This window comes from Saccostrea echinata, unplaced genomic scaffold (assembly GCF_033153115.1).
Source record: "Saccostrea echinata isolate AGI-Se365-2 ecotype Australia unplaced genomic scaffold, CSIRO_AGI_Sech_v1 ptg000054l, whole genome shotgun sequence".
In the NCBI taxonomy this organism is placed as follows: Eukaryota; Metazoa; Mollusca; class Bivalvia; order Ostreida; family Ostreidae; genus Saccostrea; species Saccostrea echinata.
Window position 1 is genome coordinate 9,893,301 of NW_026889803.1, and position 21,048 is coordinate 9,914,348.

Below are 21,048 nucleotides of genomic sequence, written 5' to 3' on the forward strand. Positions count from 1 at the left end.
ACAAGGAATACACATGTGAAGTTTGAAACCCCAAGCACCAACTGTTCAAAAGTTATGGCCAAGGTTAAATTTTTCAAAAGTAGGTCAAACTCCAAGGTCAAGGTTAAAAGGTCAAAGTTGTTGGTATCCAAAAGAGGCCTTGTCACAAAGAATACACATGTGAAGTTTGAAATCCCAAGCACCAACTGTTCAGAAGTTATGGCCAAGGTTAAAGTCTCATAAAATTTCGCAAAAGTGGGTCTAACTCCAATGTCAAGGTCAAATATGATGGTACCCAAAGAAAGGTCTTGTCACAAGGAATACACCTGTGAAATATGAAAGTCATAGCTCCAACCAATCAAAAGTTATGGGCAAGGTTAAAGTTGACAACAGACAGAGAAACAGACAGACAGGACAAGAACAATATACCCCCGTGATCTTTCGATCCAGGGACATAATAAAAAGATATTAAAATACAAAATGTAATTGAAATGTAATTGAAAAGTAATGATCATTACTGATATTTTTTTGAAAGTAATACATTACAATTACTTGTAATTGAAAGATGGATCCATTACACCCCATTACTTTGAAAAAATATAATGATTACAATGCATTACCATTACACATTACCATTACCCCAGGTTTGTATCCTTGCTAATCTTATTAGTACAAATTAAGTAATGTAGTTTCAGCATACTGTAGATTCTTAAATGTACACGAGGAATTAATTATCGCATAATTACGCAAGAAGAACCACTCACGAAATAAAATTACTTGCTTTAATTTTTATGGTGCTGAAATCCATGTAAAAACTCCTGATAAAGCAACCACTCGCGAATTATACTTCTCGCAATTTGTCATCCAAGGGCCATTTCATGATATTAAGTACTCATGTAAAATAAGGAATCTACAGTATTTGTTGATTTAGTCAAATTCACCACTTCAATAATAACTAGAACTGTCCAAAAGGGACAAATACCCCCGCTGGGTTTTTCAGAGAAGTGACAAATCACTAATATTTTATGCATCTAAGAGGTGTTCACACTTTACTTAAATTGCTCATTACATATTTTTAATGAAGGAAACTAAGGTGCAACCTAATAAAACATCAATACTAATTATTACATTTTTTATTACATTGAAAAAATAAATTACAACTATCTATCATCATGAGACATGACACTCTGCAAATTAATTGTTGAAAAAAAAAAATCATATTTAATTATACAAAATCAAATTAATCTTGATAACTTTACATCCAAGTCATTTTAAAAATAAAAGGCTGGTCATCCAGTAAATTCATGTATGCATTTTGACAGACTATAAATTGAGAGAGATCTTTAATTCTTCTGCCAAATTCCCAGGAGATACATATATAGATGCTTGATCAGAGATGCCCTAACAGTTTCCCACATTGAACTCCTTTAATTAATCTTTAACTGGATGCATATCCACTCATTAATCCCAAGGGACAAATGGATTTAAGATAACTGCTTTGTAATGCACTGTGTACAATAGAAAAGGTATATCTATGTCATTCTATTGAAAACAAAGATTTTTTTCCTTTTAATCTGTTACAAAACTTTATATAATGGAAAAAAAAGAACTGTGTAATCTTGATGCAACATATTTAATAGGGTTACTGCATGACTCTTGGATTTGTAGGGATTATCTGTCAAAAAAACTTTTTTTAATACTTGGTGATTTTATTTTTAGTTTTAATGAGTAGTTTTAAGCTGTAGTTCACATTTTTGTACAGATGTACCAACTGGCAGTTCTAGATTCTATGTCTCAGACCTATATAAATCCAACATGACTAAGTCAATAAAAACAAAACAAACAAAAAAACACCTGTAAAATGCAGAAAAATTAACCAATAATGATGAGAATAGCAGGTGCACACCTTCATATAATGAATAAAAAGTTTACAAATTTTTCAGACAAATCTATGCAATAGTCTCTGAGAAAAGGTCCAGACAAAATCGCGTAATAAAAATGAAAAAAAAAAAAAACACCTGTAAAATGCAGAAAAATTATCCAATCATGATAAAAATACCAGGTGCACACCTTCATATGAATAAAAAGTGTACAAATTTTCAGACATATCCATGCAATAGTCTCCAAGAACAGCTCTGGACAAATCTCCTCTACAGACAAACAGACAGACTTACAGACATGGTGATTCCAATATACCCCCCCTAAACTTTGTTTGCAGGGGGGTATAATTATGAATCATAATTTTATGGACAATGGTCCTACCAATAAGATTTTTGTCATGTTTCTTATTTGATGAACATTCAATTTCAAGAATCGACTCAAAAAGAAATCCACAAAAATAAGTGTTCATAATGATAAAACCACAGTATGCCCTCAGTATATATGCTAGATGTCAAAGGTAAAGATGGACATTTTTCAAATGTATTATTGCATCTTCACTCATAGCCCTGCCCAAACAGCAGAACTGTTGACACAGGATTCATGATGAATTTCATGAATGGTAGAAATGTTCATGATTATTCAAACCATGTATTTAGTTTGTTTGCTACAGAAAGAAGACCAAACAAATTTTACTTTTTACCAAAAATTTATGGCCCCTGGGGTAAGGATAATTAAATTGACAAGTTGTGTTCTTTCCACACAGATGTTACAAAGCTGAAGTATATCATTACTGACACACAGGAATAGCTATACTTTATCTTGGTGACACAGGTGACCCAAAAATGAAGACAGCCCAAAAAAAAAGCTGCCCAAAAAAATCACTTAAGCATTTGTAATGCTTAAAAAATTCAGTAATCCCAATCTTTAACTTCCATAATTCTCATAGTAATCAATGCTTTGAAAATTATTTTACGGTCTTCACTCTTTAAGAAATTGAGCTGTTTTGTGTAAAATAATATTGGTTCTTCATCCTTTGTTGAATCAAATTTCACAGATCCAGGTTTGTTTCTTCTTTTTATTTTTTCAAAGCTTTCTGGTTTGATTTTCAGGAAAGTAAATAATACCTGCAAAAATAAATTTGACTATTAAATCTTTTAAACAAATAAGCCATCTTTCCAAGTCAAGGGTTTGTGATCCACTCCACTCCACATACACCCTTGACCAAATAGACTGACTTTGACGGGGTTTACTATCGCACCATCTAGTGAAATTACACGTTTTGAACTCTATTGCCCTCTGCTATTGACCAATTAGAGTAAGCGATTTAAATAGAGAATGTGAGACAATATTGAAAGTTGTTAATAAATTCACTCCAAAGCCGAGACAATCCTTTAACTTGGTCATTTAATGTAAAGATATTTTCGTTGGGACAATAACTCGACAGGTGTGTTTTTCTGTTAATAACGATTAAGTTTCTGGTTAGATAAAACAATGTTTTTGATTGGCTCATGCAAACTTTAATGAGGGAAATCAGAGAGCGCTTTCTAACCTGTTGGTCTATTTGATCAAGGGTTTATGTGGAGCGGAGTGGATCAGAAACCCTTGACTTGGGAAGATGGAAATAAGCATGCTTCATTTCTAATTTCGAAAAATTGTCTTTTTTTCTTCTTCATATAATTGAGATAGAATTTTCCATGTACATAAATGTCTCCCCTACAGATATGGTTGGGAGAAGGATTTTACACAGATGTCTGCTATGACCTTGACCTTTGCCCTATAAACTTGGTTCAAGATCACTGCACACTTATTACCCAAAAGCATTCTGTGGGTGAAGTATGACCAAGATTGGGCCAAGGGAAGAGGAAATATGGTTTTTACAAAAGGATCAGCTATGACCTTGACCAAAGAGCTAGAAACTTGGTTGAAGGTCATTGCAAACCCTTTACCCAAAGGCACCAACTGGGTGAAATATGAGTCAGAATGGGCCTAGTGGTGAGAAAATATGGTTCAGTCAAGTGATATCAGATGGAAAGACATGCAAGATGAAAAGACTGATCCCTATAGGGTGCCCGCAGAGCGAGGCTCTAATTACAGTCTCCATTATCTTCAGAAGAAAATTTTTAACTTTATATTTATATATATTTCTTTATATGTGAAATATTCATGAAAAAGCAGAGTTCATGAATATTCATCAATGTAATTTTCATGCACAAATATTCATGATCCAAAAATGTCCAATAATAATTAAGTTCATAACATTCCAAGCATTCAGAATAAATCATTCATCTTGCATTTACATGTATTGGTGTTCACTTTGACTCACGTTTGAGTGCTGTTTGCACTCTGCATTTGCTCACCTTTCAGTGTTCAAAGACCATTCACTCACCGTTCGCTCACCATTTGTTCAGTGTTCTCTCACCTATCAAGTGGGAGAGTTTTCAGGGACTGTAATATTGACTCAGATTAAATGTTACTTACAGTTTTCACTTACATTTGTCTTTTGTATGACCATTCCAAGTAGACCTCGTTTTAAAACAGAACTTTCCAAATACGCTAGCAGTTCTCCAACATGCTGGGCATATACATTTGATGACAGACCACCAATAGAGCTTGTACTGGAACTTGTCTCCTCATTTACAGTTTCCAATGTTGATGATGAAGAGCATGACTTTTTCTTAACTGGTGAAAAATCTGTTCCTTCTTCAGGATTTTTTCTTTTTACCTATTTAAAAGATGTTCTTCATATTCTATAATCTTAAATATAACAAAAAATTAGTTTTGATCATGCTTTAATATAGTCTTAACAAACACTTTAGTAAGATTGTATTTTTTATTCCAAAAATAGTAATTATTGTTCTTCTTCTGTTCTCTTAAATCATATTTTACATAATCAAATCTGATTACATTATTCTACTAATTTCATTAAACTACTATAAGTTAGCAAATCAGAACTATGAATTAGATCATGTGCTGGTAAAAAGTTAAGTATAGTCCTGACTGGACATAACATAACATGAGAGTGGACCCAGGGTTGTTTCTGTGTTTGATTTTGGTTAGCTCAGTATTTGCTCCTTGTACCCTTTGGGTCAACAGAAAGAGAATGCAACCTCCATCATTCAAATTAACTTTACACACACAAGTTTGAAGGGATTGATTGATTGTGTGTTGTTTTACGTCCCGTTCGAGAATTTTTCACTCACATAGAGACGTCACCATATACCAGTGAAGGGCTTCAAATTTATACCTTTACTCGGCACTCAGGGCCATTGAGCAGTGAGGATTCTTTATCGTGCCAATGCCTAACGTGACACAGGGCCTCAGTTTTTAAGGTCTCATCCGAAGGACCCACAACTTTCACTACAAAGTGCTGAGCACTTGGCGAAGGAACAGTTACTACCTATTTTTTCATCAACTTAAGTCAGTCGCGGCCGTGATTCGAACACATGACCTTCTGATCATAGAGCGAGCGCTCTACTGACTAAGCTACCATGAAGGGAAGCCAAAGTTAAAAGTTTTGATAATACTGGCCATTTGGTTTAAAGATATCTGACAAATTATAAACTGAAAGGGTGGATATGACCTCAAAGCACTTGCCCAACTTAATGCTCAACAGATGGAGAGAATACCCAAAATCAGGTATTACCCATGAAATCACATATAATACACAATAGTGTGTATCGTTGAATCTGCGAAATCAGGTAACCTGTGCAACTTTCCTCAAAAGCAGAAAAATAAAGCAAATAAGGTGCATTATGTCAGTAAGCATGGTATGTACCTCAATGTCTAAGGGGTTTAGAGGTCAAAAGTCAAAAACCACATGACTAACATGGTCGAAGTAAAAAGAATGACGGCAGCATCATTATTTTTCAATGTAACTATGATAAACAAATCACTTCAAGTGTTTTGTGTCTATTTCACAAGTATATTCCCTTAGCTTATGTGAAAAGTTTATGATGAGTATGACAACTGGCAACAACGATGATGAAGACAAAAGATAAAAAAAAATGATCAGAAAAGATTACTTAAGCCTTTAGCTCAGGTGTGCTAAAATCTCCAGCTCTATCATAATCCATCATAATGTATATGTATACATATGATTTAAAGTTTAAGTCTTACCTCACAGACACTTAATATAATCCTTGGATCATCACATTTAGTGACAAGAATATCAGCTTTTGAGGAGATTTCTTGTCCAAATATTGTGGCATGTCCCATTGGTAAATATGATTGTGTCCTACAAATCAAATAATTTGTTTACAATTTTTTTTTAAAATTAGAACATGTAGTAATACACATCTGCACTCCATAGTAACCATATCAGCACAAATGGTCTGTGGCCCATATGAATCACCTGTAATTAAACACAACCCTGCAAAAGCTTAATAAAACACTCTGTTTGCCAGTTAACATCAATATCATAATTTGAGCAATGTGACCCATATGGCCTCTTGTTGTGATTAATTGTCATGCAATGACAATTAAACACCACAGAAGGCAATGAGCTACATGTACATTGCTCTAAAAATTAAATATAAGTTTGCTTCCATATCAATTTTACAAATTTCATCCCAAGAAGATCTAATATAGTACACTACAGTCAACAAGGATCCCTTATTTTCCGCAAGCTCTTGTAAAATGCATTTTGGCACAGGTGTCTGAACCCGTCACCTTTCCTGTTCTTGAGAAGAAAATTTTCCGAGGTGTTCCTGTGTATAATTTTGATCTCCTATTGTGGCCCTGCCCTACCCCTGGAGTGTCATGATTTGAACAATATTAAATCTATATGTACACTACCTATGGATGCTTCTGTATCAATATGATTTATAACGGCTTTGCTGTTCTTGAGAAGACGATTTCTACGCAAATTGCCCATATATTCCTATGTAAAACTTTGATCCCCTGTTGCAGACCCCCTGTTCCCCAGGGGTCATGATTTGAACAAAACTAATCTACACTATCTGAGGATGTTTTTGTATAATTATGACTATTCAAGGCTTTGCTGTTCTTACAAAGATTTCTGAAGATATTTCCAATATAATTCTATGTGATCTACACTATCTGAGAAAGATTCTATATTAATATGATTAATGAAGGCTTTGCTGTTCTTGAGAAGAAGATTTTTCAAGATATTTCGTACATAAATATATGTAAAACTTTGATCCTCTGTTGTGGCCCTGTCCTAACTCCAGGGGTCATGACTTTGCCAAACTTGAATTTACACTATGTAATGAAGCTTTCATATATGTTACATCTGTTCTGACCCAGTGGTTCTGGAGGAGAAAATTTTTAAAAGATGCTATTAAATTTTCACTAATTCTTAATTATATCCCCTTGAAAGAGGGTGTTGCCCTAGGCCATCATTGGAACAACCTGAAGTCGCTTCATCCAAGGATGCTTTTTTGCAAGTTTGGTTGAAAATGGCCCAGTGGCTCTGGAGAAGTCAACAATGTGAAAAGTTAACAGACGATTGGACAGACGGACGATGGACAAAAGGTAATCAGAAAAGCTCACTTGAACATTCGGTTCAGGTGGGCTAAAAATATGCTCACAACAAAGATTCAAGGTCACTGCACACCCATTATCCACAAGCAATCTATGGATGAAGTATGAGACAAATAGGGCTATGACAAGAGAAAATATGCTTCAGGCAAGGGTTTTCTAAAAGGATGTGCAATTACCTTGACCTCTGATCTAGAAACTTTATTCTTTACCAACAAGCCATCTATGGTTGAAGTTTGGAGCAGACAGGAGCAAGGGGGAAGAAAATGTGCTCCAGACAAGGATTTTACATAGATTTGATGTATCATTGACCTTTGATCTAGAAACATGGTTCAAGGTCACTACATATACATCCTTTATTGATGAAGGTTTAGCAGGATTAGACCAAGGGGAGATAAAATATACTCTGGAAAAGTGATATAGGACAGACAATTGGGTGGACTGACAGACTGACTGATCACTATAATAGGGCTCCAGCAGAGAGGTACCTTAATAATTAGTGTGCAGTGCTAGTGTAGAGAGGGTTCTTAATGGCGTTTCAATCTTCTTCTTACCTGTCTTTTTCAAGTACGTTAATATAATCACAAATTAAATAAATACATGTACATGTATAGAAGATTGACTCCCAATGGCTAATTCATGAATACACTATCAGCTGAAGAGCAGTATTGAGGAGCTAAATTTGGAGTGCACTTTTTCATGAATGTTTAGAGTATTCCAGGATATTCATAAAAGAAATGTTAAGGAATAGTTCTACACTGGTATTAATTGTTACCATTACTGCAGCATCCATCATCCAATATGGTGATGAAAGAGAAGGTCAAGACATTCTCAGGTCTTCTTTACTATATATATTTAGCACAACATGAAGCTACATGGCAGAAAAATTAAATGCAGGATTTTTTAAAACTTGACAATGTCATTTACTTTGAAATTATGTCATTGACCAATTTAAAATGTTTTGCAATGCATCTAGTGTGTTTATATATATATGTCAGATGTATGTCTTTATCAACTGTTTTAAATTTATGTGAACTAAAGAAAAAATCTAATTTTACTAAATTTGTGACAGTTTAATTGCTCTCACTCTTATGTATCTTTGTTTAAAGCTTGATGAAAAAATCTTGAACAATTTCTTTGAAACTGATCTATACACTAAGCTAAACACAATTCATAATATTCATTTTACTCATTCTGTTTCTGCCTAAACCAAGAGATGGAACAGGACACATAGTCAGAAATACTGAATAAATTTTTCTTTTTTTTTTTTTTTAATTATGTAACTCAAATATGGACCAATGAATATTTGTTTGGACCAGTATATTTCATCAAATCAAAGGTCCACTTAACCATTGAATTTTTTTTTAATTTAAAAAACTTCACTAGTATTCACATTAGGCAAGTTCTCAGCCTGAGAATTTCATGACTTTTTCCTGTCATTGCTATGTTGGATGATGATTACTGCAGTAATGGACAGTCGGTTAGTACCAGTGGTTCTAGAAATGTACCAGGGTTCTTGTATATATACTTACATGACTTTAAATTCAAACAATTTAAGAAATTTTTCAAAGAGAATTTGATAATCAATTTCATATGGCAACTGGCTCTCTCTTTTTTCGGGCTGGTGTATTTGCTGCATGGTGTCAAACAGAAAATATCCAAACTCTTCACAGTTTTCACTGAACCTAAAATGCCAATAAAAAAAAATGTAACCACTTTTATATTTAAACTATTCAAGACTGAACTGATTTCTGCTTTTTCCTAGCCAAAGTGCTCAGGTGAGCAATGTGGCCCCTGGGCCTCTTGTTTTTTTGTTTTTTTTTTGTTTTTTTTTAAATAGTCTGCAGTGTTTTCAATAAGAGCTGGCAACCAGCAAAATTAACTGCCTGTACAAGAAATTTTGCTGGCTATGAGATTTTAGTCATTGGGATTTTGCCTATAAGATTTCAGTCATTGGGATTTTGCCGGGGTTAATGGTACATGAAATCCATAGATTTAATCGCAACTATCTACATGATCTAGAGTAACTTCCCTTGAGTGCACTCTTTTTCTTGAAAGTTTAATTTGATCCAAATTTCACATACTAGGCTACAACTTGCGAGAGTAAAGTTTAAAGAATATTTCTTTTTTATTTAAGTAAGTAAATTCTTTATTTCCAATTCTGGGCCCATTCATGGCATATGAGAACAAATCAAACATAAATAAGAGAAGAAACAAATAAACAATAGAGAGGGCAAGAGAACCAAAAGATAGATAACAAAGTAGCTAAGGTTTTGACAACGAACTCTGTATATTTACTGCTTCATTGACATAAGCTAAATATTTAAAGATTTTGATGATATTGTATTATTTATAACTCCAAAAGTGAATGTTTAGTAAAATGTCTTTTTGGTGACAGAATCTAACAAAATCATCTAGAAATTGCTGTACAGCTGAACATTGCCAAATTAAATGATATATTGTTTCTTCCTCTGCTTTACAAAATGTACATAGAATCATGATAGATTAGAATATATAATGATTGATTCTATATTGAAGCCATTGTAATTTACTGTTTTGGGTTGTTACAAAAGGTAGATACTAAATTGCTTTCCAGTGCATGTGTGTATCTGTCAAGTTGAAGAAATTTGACCATTTTCCCATACCCACAGGTTTTATTACTGATTTATTTTGCACATCATGCATAGGCTTTGATCCTTTTTGGTCAACACAAAGACTTTGATATCGCATGGAATTTCTGGTTTATGAATGTATCCATTTTAAATTTACAAAAGTTATACCTTTTTAAATTTATCAGTATTGCTTGTTGTATGCCTGTATAAGTTAAATGGTTGATATGAATATCATATAATTTTGTTGAATGTTGTCTAATGTTAAGAAGTTACTATTCTCATCTAAAAGATCATGTAAATATTTTTTTTCCTTTACATACCAGGACTAATAGAATACTGTTTTTTTTTTTTTTTACTGATTTTTAATCTTTTTATCTTGTCTATACATTTCAAGATTTGATTTCCATAAAAGAACTAAAAATCAATTTATTAATTTAAGACCTTTTACAACACCTAATGGTGGTTTGGTAAAGTAATAAATATGATTAAGGTGTGATATAAGAAGTGATTTAATAATGTAATTCTTTCAATAGGAGTTAAGTTTCTTTTTTTCCATTGCTCAATGATGGTCTTAATTTTTGCCCATTTTTTTTTTTTTTCATAATTCAATTTAATCATCTTTGCTAGGCCATATGAATTAATTTATAATTTGTTGAGGATGTAAATTTGTGTGTGAGGGGACTCACAAAATCAATGAAAATTGAGCCTCCACACATTCTAATGTTACCACAGTCAGGCACAGTGATTGATTCATGAAAACCAAATGAAATCATACAGTATGCAATTTTTAAGTAGGTCCTTTTGGATAAACTGTGTACAAGTCTTATTTAGTTGATGATGAATTGCCCTGCTATTCTAAAAGTGCTCAGTCTCCCATTTCAATAATATCAACTTACAATTTAAGCTCTTTGACTGTTGTCTTTGGAAACCACTCCTGTACCCACTGCTTATAAGGTTTGGTCTCATCATATGGTATCTCCTCCAATGAATCGAAATCAACACACGGTAAACTGCATATTTTAACAATTTCATCAATTCTAGATAATTCAGCGTCTGTCAAATTACATAATGACCATTCTGTTCGTACCAGTTCAAATGGGCTTGTCATTACCCTTCTAATGCCAAATTTATCTATCAAACCATTAGACCAAGAGCTCGGGTTACTTGGAAAGTCGTTTTTGTCTGAGCTTCCATGCGAACTGGGACAAGAAAAATCGCTATTTGTTGAAGAGTCATTCTTTGTCATTGTACTTGACAACGGAGGGGAGGGTGTCTCTTCTTTCTCCATTTTATCATTAGTTTTCTTTTCACTTTTCATCTTTTGTTTCTGTTCCCTCTCTGTGTCACGTTTAAAGTTTTCAGACCAAATTGTACCGTAGCAAATTCGTATTCCGTCGGGTAACGGGACGTTTCGCTCCTATTGACGTTTCTCGCCGAGACCATTCGTCCCCAAAGACCTTTTGCGCTAAGACGTTTCGCGCTACATTTAATCTAGAGAATAGAACATTATATATAAATATTAAATTGTTTATATCTATTTCCATATCTAATTTATATTGTCTTTATTTTTAAAAAATAAAAATTATCAAATGTTATTTTTTGCTGTTTTAAGTTAATTAATAAATTAATTCATCCAGATGCAGATATATCCCCTACTACCCAAACTCCGTCACCATAAGCGGAAAACACGTCAGGTTACTCTCTGAATTATTTTTTTTATTTGTTTCATGTTTGCTACACTTAGTAATGAACTTAAACATTGTTTTCAGAACTATCTAAAAAAAAAAATCAGTTAATATTGGACTTATACAAAACTACTATAAATAGAACGCGTATCACATCCTAGTTAGAATAATCTAGCTGTGTCTCGGGACAAGCCCTCACCACCGGGTCCGCAGGACAATATCTAACGATAGAACGTTCTATCTAATCACATCCGTGTACATATCGTCCAATGAACCTAACTCCGTCACCATGCCCTCTACAATATGTCAACGTATTAATTAGAAAATAAATTTCCAGTTTAGTTTTTTCTCCCTTCATCTTAAACTTGTAGACATAGAAAATTAGCTTTGACGATTTTTAAAAATGGTATTAAATTGCATTTTAGGAAAAGTATCAACAACAGAGAAAATAACGTTAATATAACATATTTTATATGTAATAACGTCATGCTACGTTATCTCCAACGTGTAGCATATACGGATAAATTGAAACGAAAAATGAAATATTTTAGGCCGTATTCAATATGGTATGTCATATTAATCCTTTAATTGGCAAAGACGTTCATAATTATAATTATGACTGACATGTAAAAATGAGTATATTGACGCACCTGTCGGAGGTATCGATGGAATAGTGCCTAAAGGAAAAAGTACTTACTGATTTCACATAAAATATGATAGATACAATAGATCATGTGTAACTGTTTTTTTTTTTATTTTTGACGCATTCTTGAACTTAATTGTAAAAATTTATCGGCATTTGATGGTAGATTTTCAGAACTTTCAATTATGTTACTAAAAATTCTTGATATCCCAAACATAATGTCCTATACTAAGAGTAATTTTATGAATTCATTAAAACAATCCATGAATAAAAAATACTCACTTGATTGGCAACACTCAAATGAAACACTAAAAGAGGGCAAACTTGTCACTTATTTATTTCTGAAGAACAATTTTAGATTGGAAAAATATCTAATTTTATTAAAACCTGAATACAGAAAACCAATATGTAGATTACGTGTATCAGCGCACAGACTTTTCATAGAATTAGGCAGATATAATAACACACCCAGATCAGAGAGAATATGTAAAAATTGTATGCTTAATTAAACTGAAGATGAAGAACATTTCCTTATTCACTGTAGCAAATTTTCAAAGGAAAGAGAAGACCTATTTAACCTGATCTCATCTAAAGTAAAACATTTTACAGATTTGCCTGATAAACAAAAATTATTCTGGATTCTAAATTGCGAAGAACTAGATATACTAAACTCTCTCGGAAGATTTTTACAAAAAATATTACCATAAATTTTAGGAATGTAACTTTTTTTTATTATTATTAATTATGTAAAAGTATGATACTTTCAAGTATATGGTTTAGTAATGTATGCATATATATATATATATGATGCACTGTATATATACCTATAAAACAAGTCTTATGTTCATATAAAATATTTTGGGTATTCCCCTACTTGTATGTCTTTTCTATCAATCAAGCAATTCTTTCCCTCTTATGTATATGTATATTGTATTTCGTGTGTATGATCATAATCATTATATACATTTTAACAATGTACTTTCTTTTTGCCCCATGAGGGCCCTTAATTGGTCAATAAACGAATTGAATTGAATTGTTACTTGTTACATTTAAGGAATGTTTTTAAGTTTTGTGTGAGTTTTTGGTGTGTAAATCACACAGACTTGTCACGTGGGCACATTTAATATATATGCCTAAAATATGCCTACGTGCAAGTCTGTGTGATTTACACACCAATAATTCACACTAAACTTGAAAACATTCCTTATATTTACATTTTACAAGTTCAAAAGCAACAATATTATGCTCAATATCTGAATTTCTTGCTGCCCTATATCGTTACATTTTTATTAACGTCTCTGTAGCCTCATTGTGACGTCACTTTACCGCGAGTTTCACCATGTATATTTCTACGCGTGAGTATACACAAAAATAATTTAATTTTGTTTGTATTCTAGCCTCTGATTGGTTAATATCCAAAAAGGAACACAAATTATATCTGTATAACCTGGTTTGGTATGGGGACACACCCCCCTGACAACCAGCTGAATCGTCTGTATCCATGCAATCCTCTCATTTCCAGTCCTCGGGATTCATGGAAAATTCCAGATTTAATAAATGTAAACAGTAACTCGGATCTTACTACATGTAAACAAAAAACATGGCTGCTAGGACTATGTATCAGTTTTTACCTCCCCTTGCTTCCCATCACTTCCGTTACTAGGGTTGTATTATTGAGCGGCAAATTTGAACTAATAAAAAGCAACGAAATTTTACACCAACAGTAGTTTAATGATTTTAGAATTAAATTATAAGGAATGACTCTAATTCTTGGCCAAATTATTCGAGTATAACCTGGTTTGGGTCAGTTTACGCTGTTTTATAATCCGCTTCGCATAGTAATGTATGCATATATATATATATATGATGCACTGTATATATACCTAATATCAATGAAATATGTCAATATTGTTCTGGAGCAGGCCTGCGCTCTATAAATTTTATAGTAAAAATTGAACAAATGTTGTCCATTTTTTCCTCTTTCTGAAAAACAACACAAAATCCGAATAGTTTGTGACGTCATAGGAACAAAAATTGCTAATAACCTACTTTGAAACTATAATATTTTTTGTTAATTTAAATTTTTATACAATATATACAATTCAGCACATTTCAAGATATATTCAAAATATGACTTTTGTGGGGGCAAAAATATGCATATACCGCATATAGTTCTTTTATAAAACTGTCTTTTCTTGTTTATTTTACAGTTACTGTACTATTAACATATACGTCTATTTTCATGATTTCGATAAAAGAAGAAAAGAAAAAAAATGTCAATATTAATAACGATGTGAATAATCCATTTATGCTGATTCCGTTGCCCCCCCCCCCCCCCTTCCCAATGTTGTTCAGGACCTGAATATATGTTTCATTACTTTCTAATTTGTTTATGTCAAATTTAAAAAGTACTTTTTTATCCGTAAAAACATCCAACTGCAGTCCTTGCTGATATACATGATACGTGTTATACATTCAAATTTAAATTTTCACCATGACCTCATGAACGTTTCTCTAGTTAGATTGACTTTAAAAATACTTTGTTAATTAAAGGTGGAGTCGGTAAATAAAACAGTTCTTCTTCTCTTTTGATATGACTGGTAGAAAATGCATGATGTTAAAATTTTCAATTATTTCTTTGACTGAAATGCTGTTTATGGCCACGGAGATTATTTTCTGGGGAACTAATTTTCGTACTACTTAACAGTTTTTCAAGATTTTCATTCTTAAAAAAATCGACAAAACGAACGAAAGAAAATTGCAGTAAATGAAACTGAAACTTTCATATTTTATAGGAACTAAAACTATTGACTTTTCTAATTTTACATGATTATAACAGAAAGTTCTTTTTCTGCATGCACAGCAGCGGCCGATCTATTTGTGGTTATGTTAGAATGTGCACATGGGGAAATGAGATGTTTTTTTTTCATTGCTTCGTTGGAATAATTCCTCATTGATCCATACATGAAAGTTATGATTAAAAGTTTTTAAAATTTTGCTTAATACTAAGTCTAAATGGTTGATATTATGTTTCAACTTGTTTTTAATTTCTCATCACATATTTATTAATTTTATGATTTTACAAAAATGTGTTTCATGAACTGCTCCCCAACACGGGCGTGCGTAAGATATAAAACAAAACGTATTGAGTTTCCGGATATGAATAAACAGGGCCTAAAATAATAAATAAATTAGAATAAGAACTGAATTTTGTTTTGAATACACTACAGTTGCAAGTGACACAATGCAGTCTTTTTCCTGCACTTCACATACATATCTATCACACACTAATCGGCATTATCACGTGACAAAGATCAAGGATATCAGCACGTGAAATTTGTACGATCTTTTTGTTTGCATGCAGACATTCATAATCAATTATTTTAGAAATGTTGCCTTTGTCCTTGAATCAAACAGTTTGATGATAATACATTCCTATCTTTTATCTCAGTCTGATTTTCATAATAATGAATTTATTGCTTTGGATAAATATTGATCACTGAAAATTAAAGTGTAAAAATAATGCACAGTAAAGTAAAGCAAGTGTAAAAATGTTTCATGTATTTTTTTCTAAATGGATTTTTTTCTATGACTCTTTCTCGTGAAAATACTTCAAAATGATGAAAGTATTTTTGCGGCCGATTTGATGCTTTGCATCAATTTAACCTGTTTTATATTGTTGGGTTAATGTCTGTAAAAAAAAAAAGCCAAGAACTATACAGTTTTCAAAAATAATACGGCCTTATAGGTGGATGTATAGCTGTACTAGTATATCAGTTTACAGTTCAAGGTTGTTGTTAAGGACAGCAAAGCTTTTTGGGGAAAAAAAGCTATACTTGTATTATCATTTTGTTGAACCACTGACATATGAAAAAGATATAACACCTGCTAAAAAAAAAGGAAAAAGAAATGTTTCGCTGGGTAGAACACACGTTTCATAATCTGATGCGAACCCGTCTAATTACTGCAAAACAGTTTCTAAAACTGTTCAAACTGCTAACTACGAAGTAGTCAATATAGGCATTTTTTTTTCAATTAAATCAGCATCAAAGGCCTTCCTGTTTAAAGCTGATATTACAAATTACAAATTAATCACTCTCTCTCTTTTTATTCTTGCTTGTCAGATATTTCAATTAATTGAAAAAATTTAGCGTATTAGTGATTTTTTTAAATTGGTAATTCCAACTTTAATCTTGGCTTTTCCGACTTTAATCTTGGCTTTTCCAGCTTTAAAGTTGGTAATTCCAACTTCTAAAATGGTAATTCCAATTTAATCTTGGCTTTTCCAACTTCTTCTAGCCCTTTTCCTTAGCTTTTTTTAAATTACCAATTTTATAAATGCAAAATTAATACACTGAAATAGACTGGTGAGCAATTAATCTGTGTCAATTATTTTTAACCTTGTCCTTCCCCATGACCTCACATATAACTTCCAACTTTTAATTAAAAACCCTTATTTTCTTTTGGTCCATCTTATATAATTATATAGAGAATAACTTCCTACAACTCCATACATGGCAGGATTTCAACCAAGCCTATTTAAGAGATCAGCCATATATTTTGTTTTGTATGAGAGAATAAGAGTAAACAAATGAGAGCATTATAAGGTGTTTGCTATATAGGATGAATCAACACTATATATTACACGCTACAAATACAACAGAAATAAATGTATCAATTCTGTATATAAAAACAAAATGAAATAATTCCTTCTTTCATCATAATTTAATGATTACTTTCTTTCCATTGTAATTACATAATTATATAAAACGGCAACACGAGTCCAGCTACAAAGTATCTGAATATACATGTATAAAGCCATACAAAGATGGAAAGGACAAGATTAAAGTTGAAAAAACCAAAATTAAAGTTGGAATTTCCAACTTTAAAGTTAGAAAAGCCAAGGTTACATGTAAAGTTCTAAAAGTAAAGATTTAAGTTGGAATTACCAACATAAAGGGAAATTACCAACTTTAAAGTTGGAAATATCAAGATTAAAGTTGGAATTACCAACATAAAGTTGAAATTACCAACATAAAGTTCAAATTACCAACTTTAAAGTTGGAAAAGTAACTTTAAAGTTGGTAAAGCAACTTTAAAGTTGGAAAAGCCAAACTTATATAATTAAAGTTGGAATTTCTGTAGTGGTAAAACATCAAAAAATTTCAGACTTTACATAGTATCATTTCTATAATGCTTCCACGATAAAGCCTACATGTACATGTAGTACTATAATTGTGAATGGAAGATTAAAATCGAGGAATCTGAAATTGGCAACAGATTCTGGCAAAGAAAAAACAACAACAACAACAACAAAAATTAAACAAGAAAAGAAAAACAAAACAAAACAAACAAACAAAACAAAAACAAAACATACAGCCAATCCCCCAAAATAATCTGAAAAATATGCAACGGACATATAAGCGCCCCGACTTAAAGGGACCTGGACAATATTTGCATTGTTTACATTTTAAATGTCTATGCTTATTCAAAAAATTTAACCAGTAAAATGAATTGAACTTACATGAATATTCTAAGAATTCAATGACAATGCCATTCTTTACGTCACGTCAAATATCTGTTTTTGTAAACAGGGCACGAGCTCTGTTATTGTTAATGTTTACGTTTTACCGGATGTATTCAATTTGTTAAACTCTGTACACATCATTGAGCTCGGACTGACGATATTGGGCTGCTTTGCTTTCTTACATTTCTACTCTGAATTTTCTGAATTATAGTTTTAATATTTTTCATTAATACACAATAAAATTTCTAATTTTCTTAAGTATTATATGGATAAAGTTTACTTCGTGAGGAGCAAGGATGTGTGTCAACCAAACGCGTCCCGAAAATCGTAGTTTTAATAATTTCCATAGATAAAAGAAGTTTCTGAACACTTTTTTATTATATTTCCTGCTAAATGCTTTAGCAACATACAAGTCATGATAATAAGTACAGAAAATTTGAGAAAATATTAACTTCAAATCTATGTCCAAGCCCCTTTAACAGCACTTTTTAAACTCACATGGTTTTTCGCACAAATTAACGTCACATTGTTACAATGCGATATTTTGTAACGAGACAGCAAATATATTTTAAAAATGATTGTTCATCTTATTTTTTTATTTCACTAACTAAAACACAATTCACAGATAATAATTGGTAGGACTTTGATATACTCTTGGATGATAAATTATAACATTTCCTAAATTGTTTTTGTGGTTTCCTGCCTATTGCAGCTGTCCTGTATCCGTTCTCTTTAAAGCAAGAGCTTTTTGCAGAAATACAGTTCTTCATTTTAATCTTTCTTATGACTTTTATGGAATTGTTGTTTCATGTTTCATTATTCAATCCTTTTCTTCAACTCTTTTCCTGCAATGCTAAATTCTTGAAGATTCTCTCTAGATTATGGATGAATTTTTTTGCCTCGCCTAGACACAGACATACAGCTCCTGTAACTTGTATTTTCTGTTCATTAACATGATTCCATAGCGCAAGATGATAACAGTATTTCTCATCTGTCCGACTTCTTTCTGTGTTAAAAAGCTGGCATTTTTCAGTCACTTCCTGAAAACTAGCATCATAAAAGATCCGTACCACTGCAAAATTACAAAGTTTCAAAAACCTAAATACCTATGGTAGAATTATATAGTTGTACCATTCTATTGATAAACTCCCCTTTAAAACATCGACTTTGAAACTTGAGATAATAATTTTAAAGGACATGTACTCTTGACATGAGATATGTAATACATCTCAGGATTATGTTGTCATACTAAAGTTAGATAGTGCTAATTCTTATTGCAAGAAGAATGTGATCTTAATTTGTGCAATAACAGCTATACAAGCGTTTATATATTATTTAATCTTTCATTAATTAGAGCTTCATTGAGGACACTGAGGAAAATCTAACTGCTCATTTCTTCCTCATCCCGCTTCCTTCTAAATGTTTGGAACATATATGTAAGGGTTGAATATTTTGTATATATTGAAACATAATTTCCATTTATTTAAGAGTGGAATTTGTCCTTATTCATGACCTTCACATATCCTTGAAGAGTTACATGTATCTCCTTCTCTTCTTAATAAAAAAAATCAACTGGTAAAAAATCTATGGAGGAGAGAGCATCCCCTGCCGACCGGTCACACCCGCCGTTTGCTCCTTGTCATGATCGGGAAAAAAACAAACCTGAAAAATCCGTTGACAGTTCATTATATAGATAATGGCCTAACAACTAGTATGAAAAACGTCAGTTAGTATTTGACTCAATGATAGGTTGAATGCGCTGAAAAGGTCATTGTATCGACCGTAAAACTTGCAAAAAGACGACTTCAAACGTTGATAATTATCCTTGTTTCAACAACTTGTTTGTCAATAGCTTGCCTCGTTTTAGAAATTGTTCATACATGCTCGCTTGCGTATCGAATCAACTGAGAGACATAAACCCCATATGTAGGTGATAAGGGCATATTGCTACGTAAGTAAGTGAAGTTTACGATTGAAAAGTTGAAGTCATCACGTTTATCATAATGGTTTGTTGTTAGGTTACCATTAACGTCTTTTTCTAGTAAAATATCTAAATATGAAAATTAAACAGATCTGTCAGATTCAGTGGTATCTGTCAGATTCAGTGGTATCTTTTCTTTCAAGCTCATTGGGATATATCGAGTTGACATATGAATGAAAGTAACTACATGTACATGTATTGTTAATTGATAATACGTCGTCGATATATAGAAATGTCGAGTTGAAGGCCACAACAAGTGTTTTCTTCTTCTCATGTAGACGTTTTTGAATAAATTCTGCTTCATATGAATACAAAAATAGGTCTGCTAATAAGGAGGCGCAATTGGTGCCCATGGGAATTCCAAAAGATTGTTGGAAGACCTGATCTCCAAAAACAACATAGACATTGTCAATCAGAAACGATAAATCCTCACTGCTCAAAGGTCCTGAGTGCCGAGTAAAGCCCTTCATAGGTATATGGTGCCGTCTCTATGTGAGTGAATAATTCTCGAAAAGGACTTAAAACAACACACAATCAATCAGTCAATCCCTTCACGCTTAATTGAGCGTTTAAAGTTAATTTGAAAGGTTGAGGTAGCATTATCTTTCAGTGGACCCAAGGGGTACAAGGAGCAAATACTTAGATATAAACCAAAGCAAACACAGAAAGAATCCTGGGTCCACTCTTGTGTTATGTCCAGTCAGGACTATACTTAACTTTTTACCAGCACATGATCTAATTAATTCATTGTTCTGATTCGCTTACTAATAGTAGTTTAATGAAATTAGTAGAATAATGTAATCAGATTTGATTACGTAAAATAACTATCATCATGTGATGTTTTGAGAGAACAGATTAAGAACAATTATTTTTGGAATAAAAAAATAAAATCTTACTAATTTTCTTTATATTTGAGTTTACATAGAGAATATGAAGAACATCATAGGTAAAAAGAAAAAAAAATCCTGAAGAAGGAACAGATTTTTCACCAGTTAAGAAAAAATTACGCACTTCATCATCAACATTAGACACAGTAAGTGAGGAGACAAGTTCCAGTACAAGCTCTATTGGTGGTCTGTCATCAAATGTATATGCCCAGCATGTTGGAGAACTGCTAGCGTATTTGGAAAGTTCTTTTTTAAAACGAGGCCTACTTGGAATGGTCACACAAAAGACAAATGTAAGTGAAAACTTGAGTAACATTTAATCTGAGTCAATATTACAGTCCCTGAAAACTCTCC

General features: G+C 32.4%; 1 protein-coding gene across 3 annotated transcripts; it reads right to left on the reverse strand.

Annotated features, from left to right (window-relative positions):
• Nucleotides 1-2,547: 2,547 nt before the first annotated feature.
• Nucleotides 2,548-11,421, reverse strand: LOC133205250 (uncharacterized). Of its 3 annotated transcripts, XM_061341018.1 has the most exons (6): nucleotides 11,083-11,420; nucleotides 10,868-10,950; nucleotides 8,892-9,044; nucleotides 5,977-6,094; nucleotides 4,352-4,582; nucleotides 2,548-2,984 (listed from the first exon to the last, which is right to left on the reverse strand). In XM_061341018.1, the coding sequence occupies exons 1-6, from the start codon at nucleotides 11,287-11,289 to the stop codon at nucleotides 2,769-2,771; spliced, it is 1,008 nt and encodes a 335-aa protein (XP_061197002.1). In that variant the 5' UTR covers nucleotides 11,290-11,420; the 3' UTR covers nucleotides 2,548-2,768. The 3 variants fall into 3 exon arrangements, with proteins under 3 accessions (XP_061197002.1, XP_061197000.1, XP_061197003.1); XM_061341016.1 differs by having other exon boundaries at nucleotides 10,868-11,418; XM_061341019.1 differs by having other exon boundaries at nucleotides 2,809-2,984; nucleotides 4,339-4,582; nucleotides 10,868-11,421.
• Nucleotides 11,422-21,048: the final 9,627 nt, after the last annotated feature.

What these genes read in the sequence shown, in the direction of transcription:
- LOC133205250 (XM_061341016.1), bottom strand. Translation starts at nt 11,289, where the DNA reads ATGAAAAGTGAAAAGAAAACTAATGATAAAATGGAGAAAGAAGAGACA. An exon ending in ACAGTCAAAGAGCTTAAATT is followed by an intron (nt 9,045 to 10,867) that starts GTAAGTTGATAT and finishes TTGGCATTTTAG; the next exon opens with GTTCAGTGAAAACTGTGAAG. An exon ending in TTATATTAAGTGTCTGTGAG is followed by an intron (nt 4,583 to 5,976) that starts GTAAGACTTAAA and finishes TCTTTTAAATAG; the next exon opens with GTAAAAAGAAAAAATCCTGA.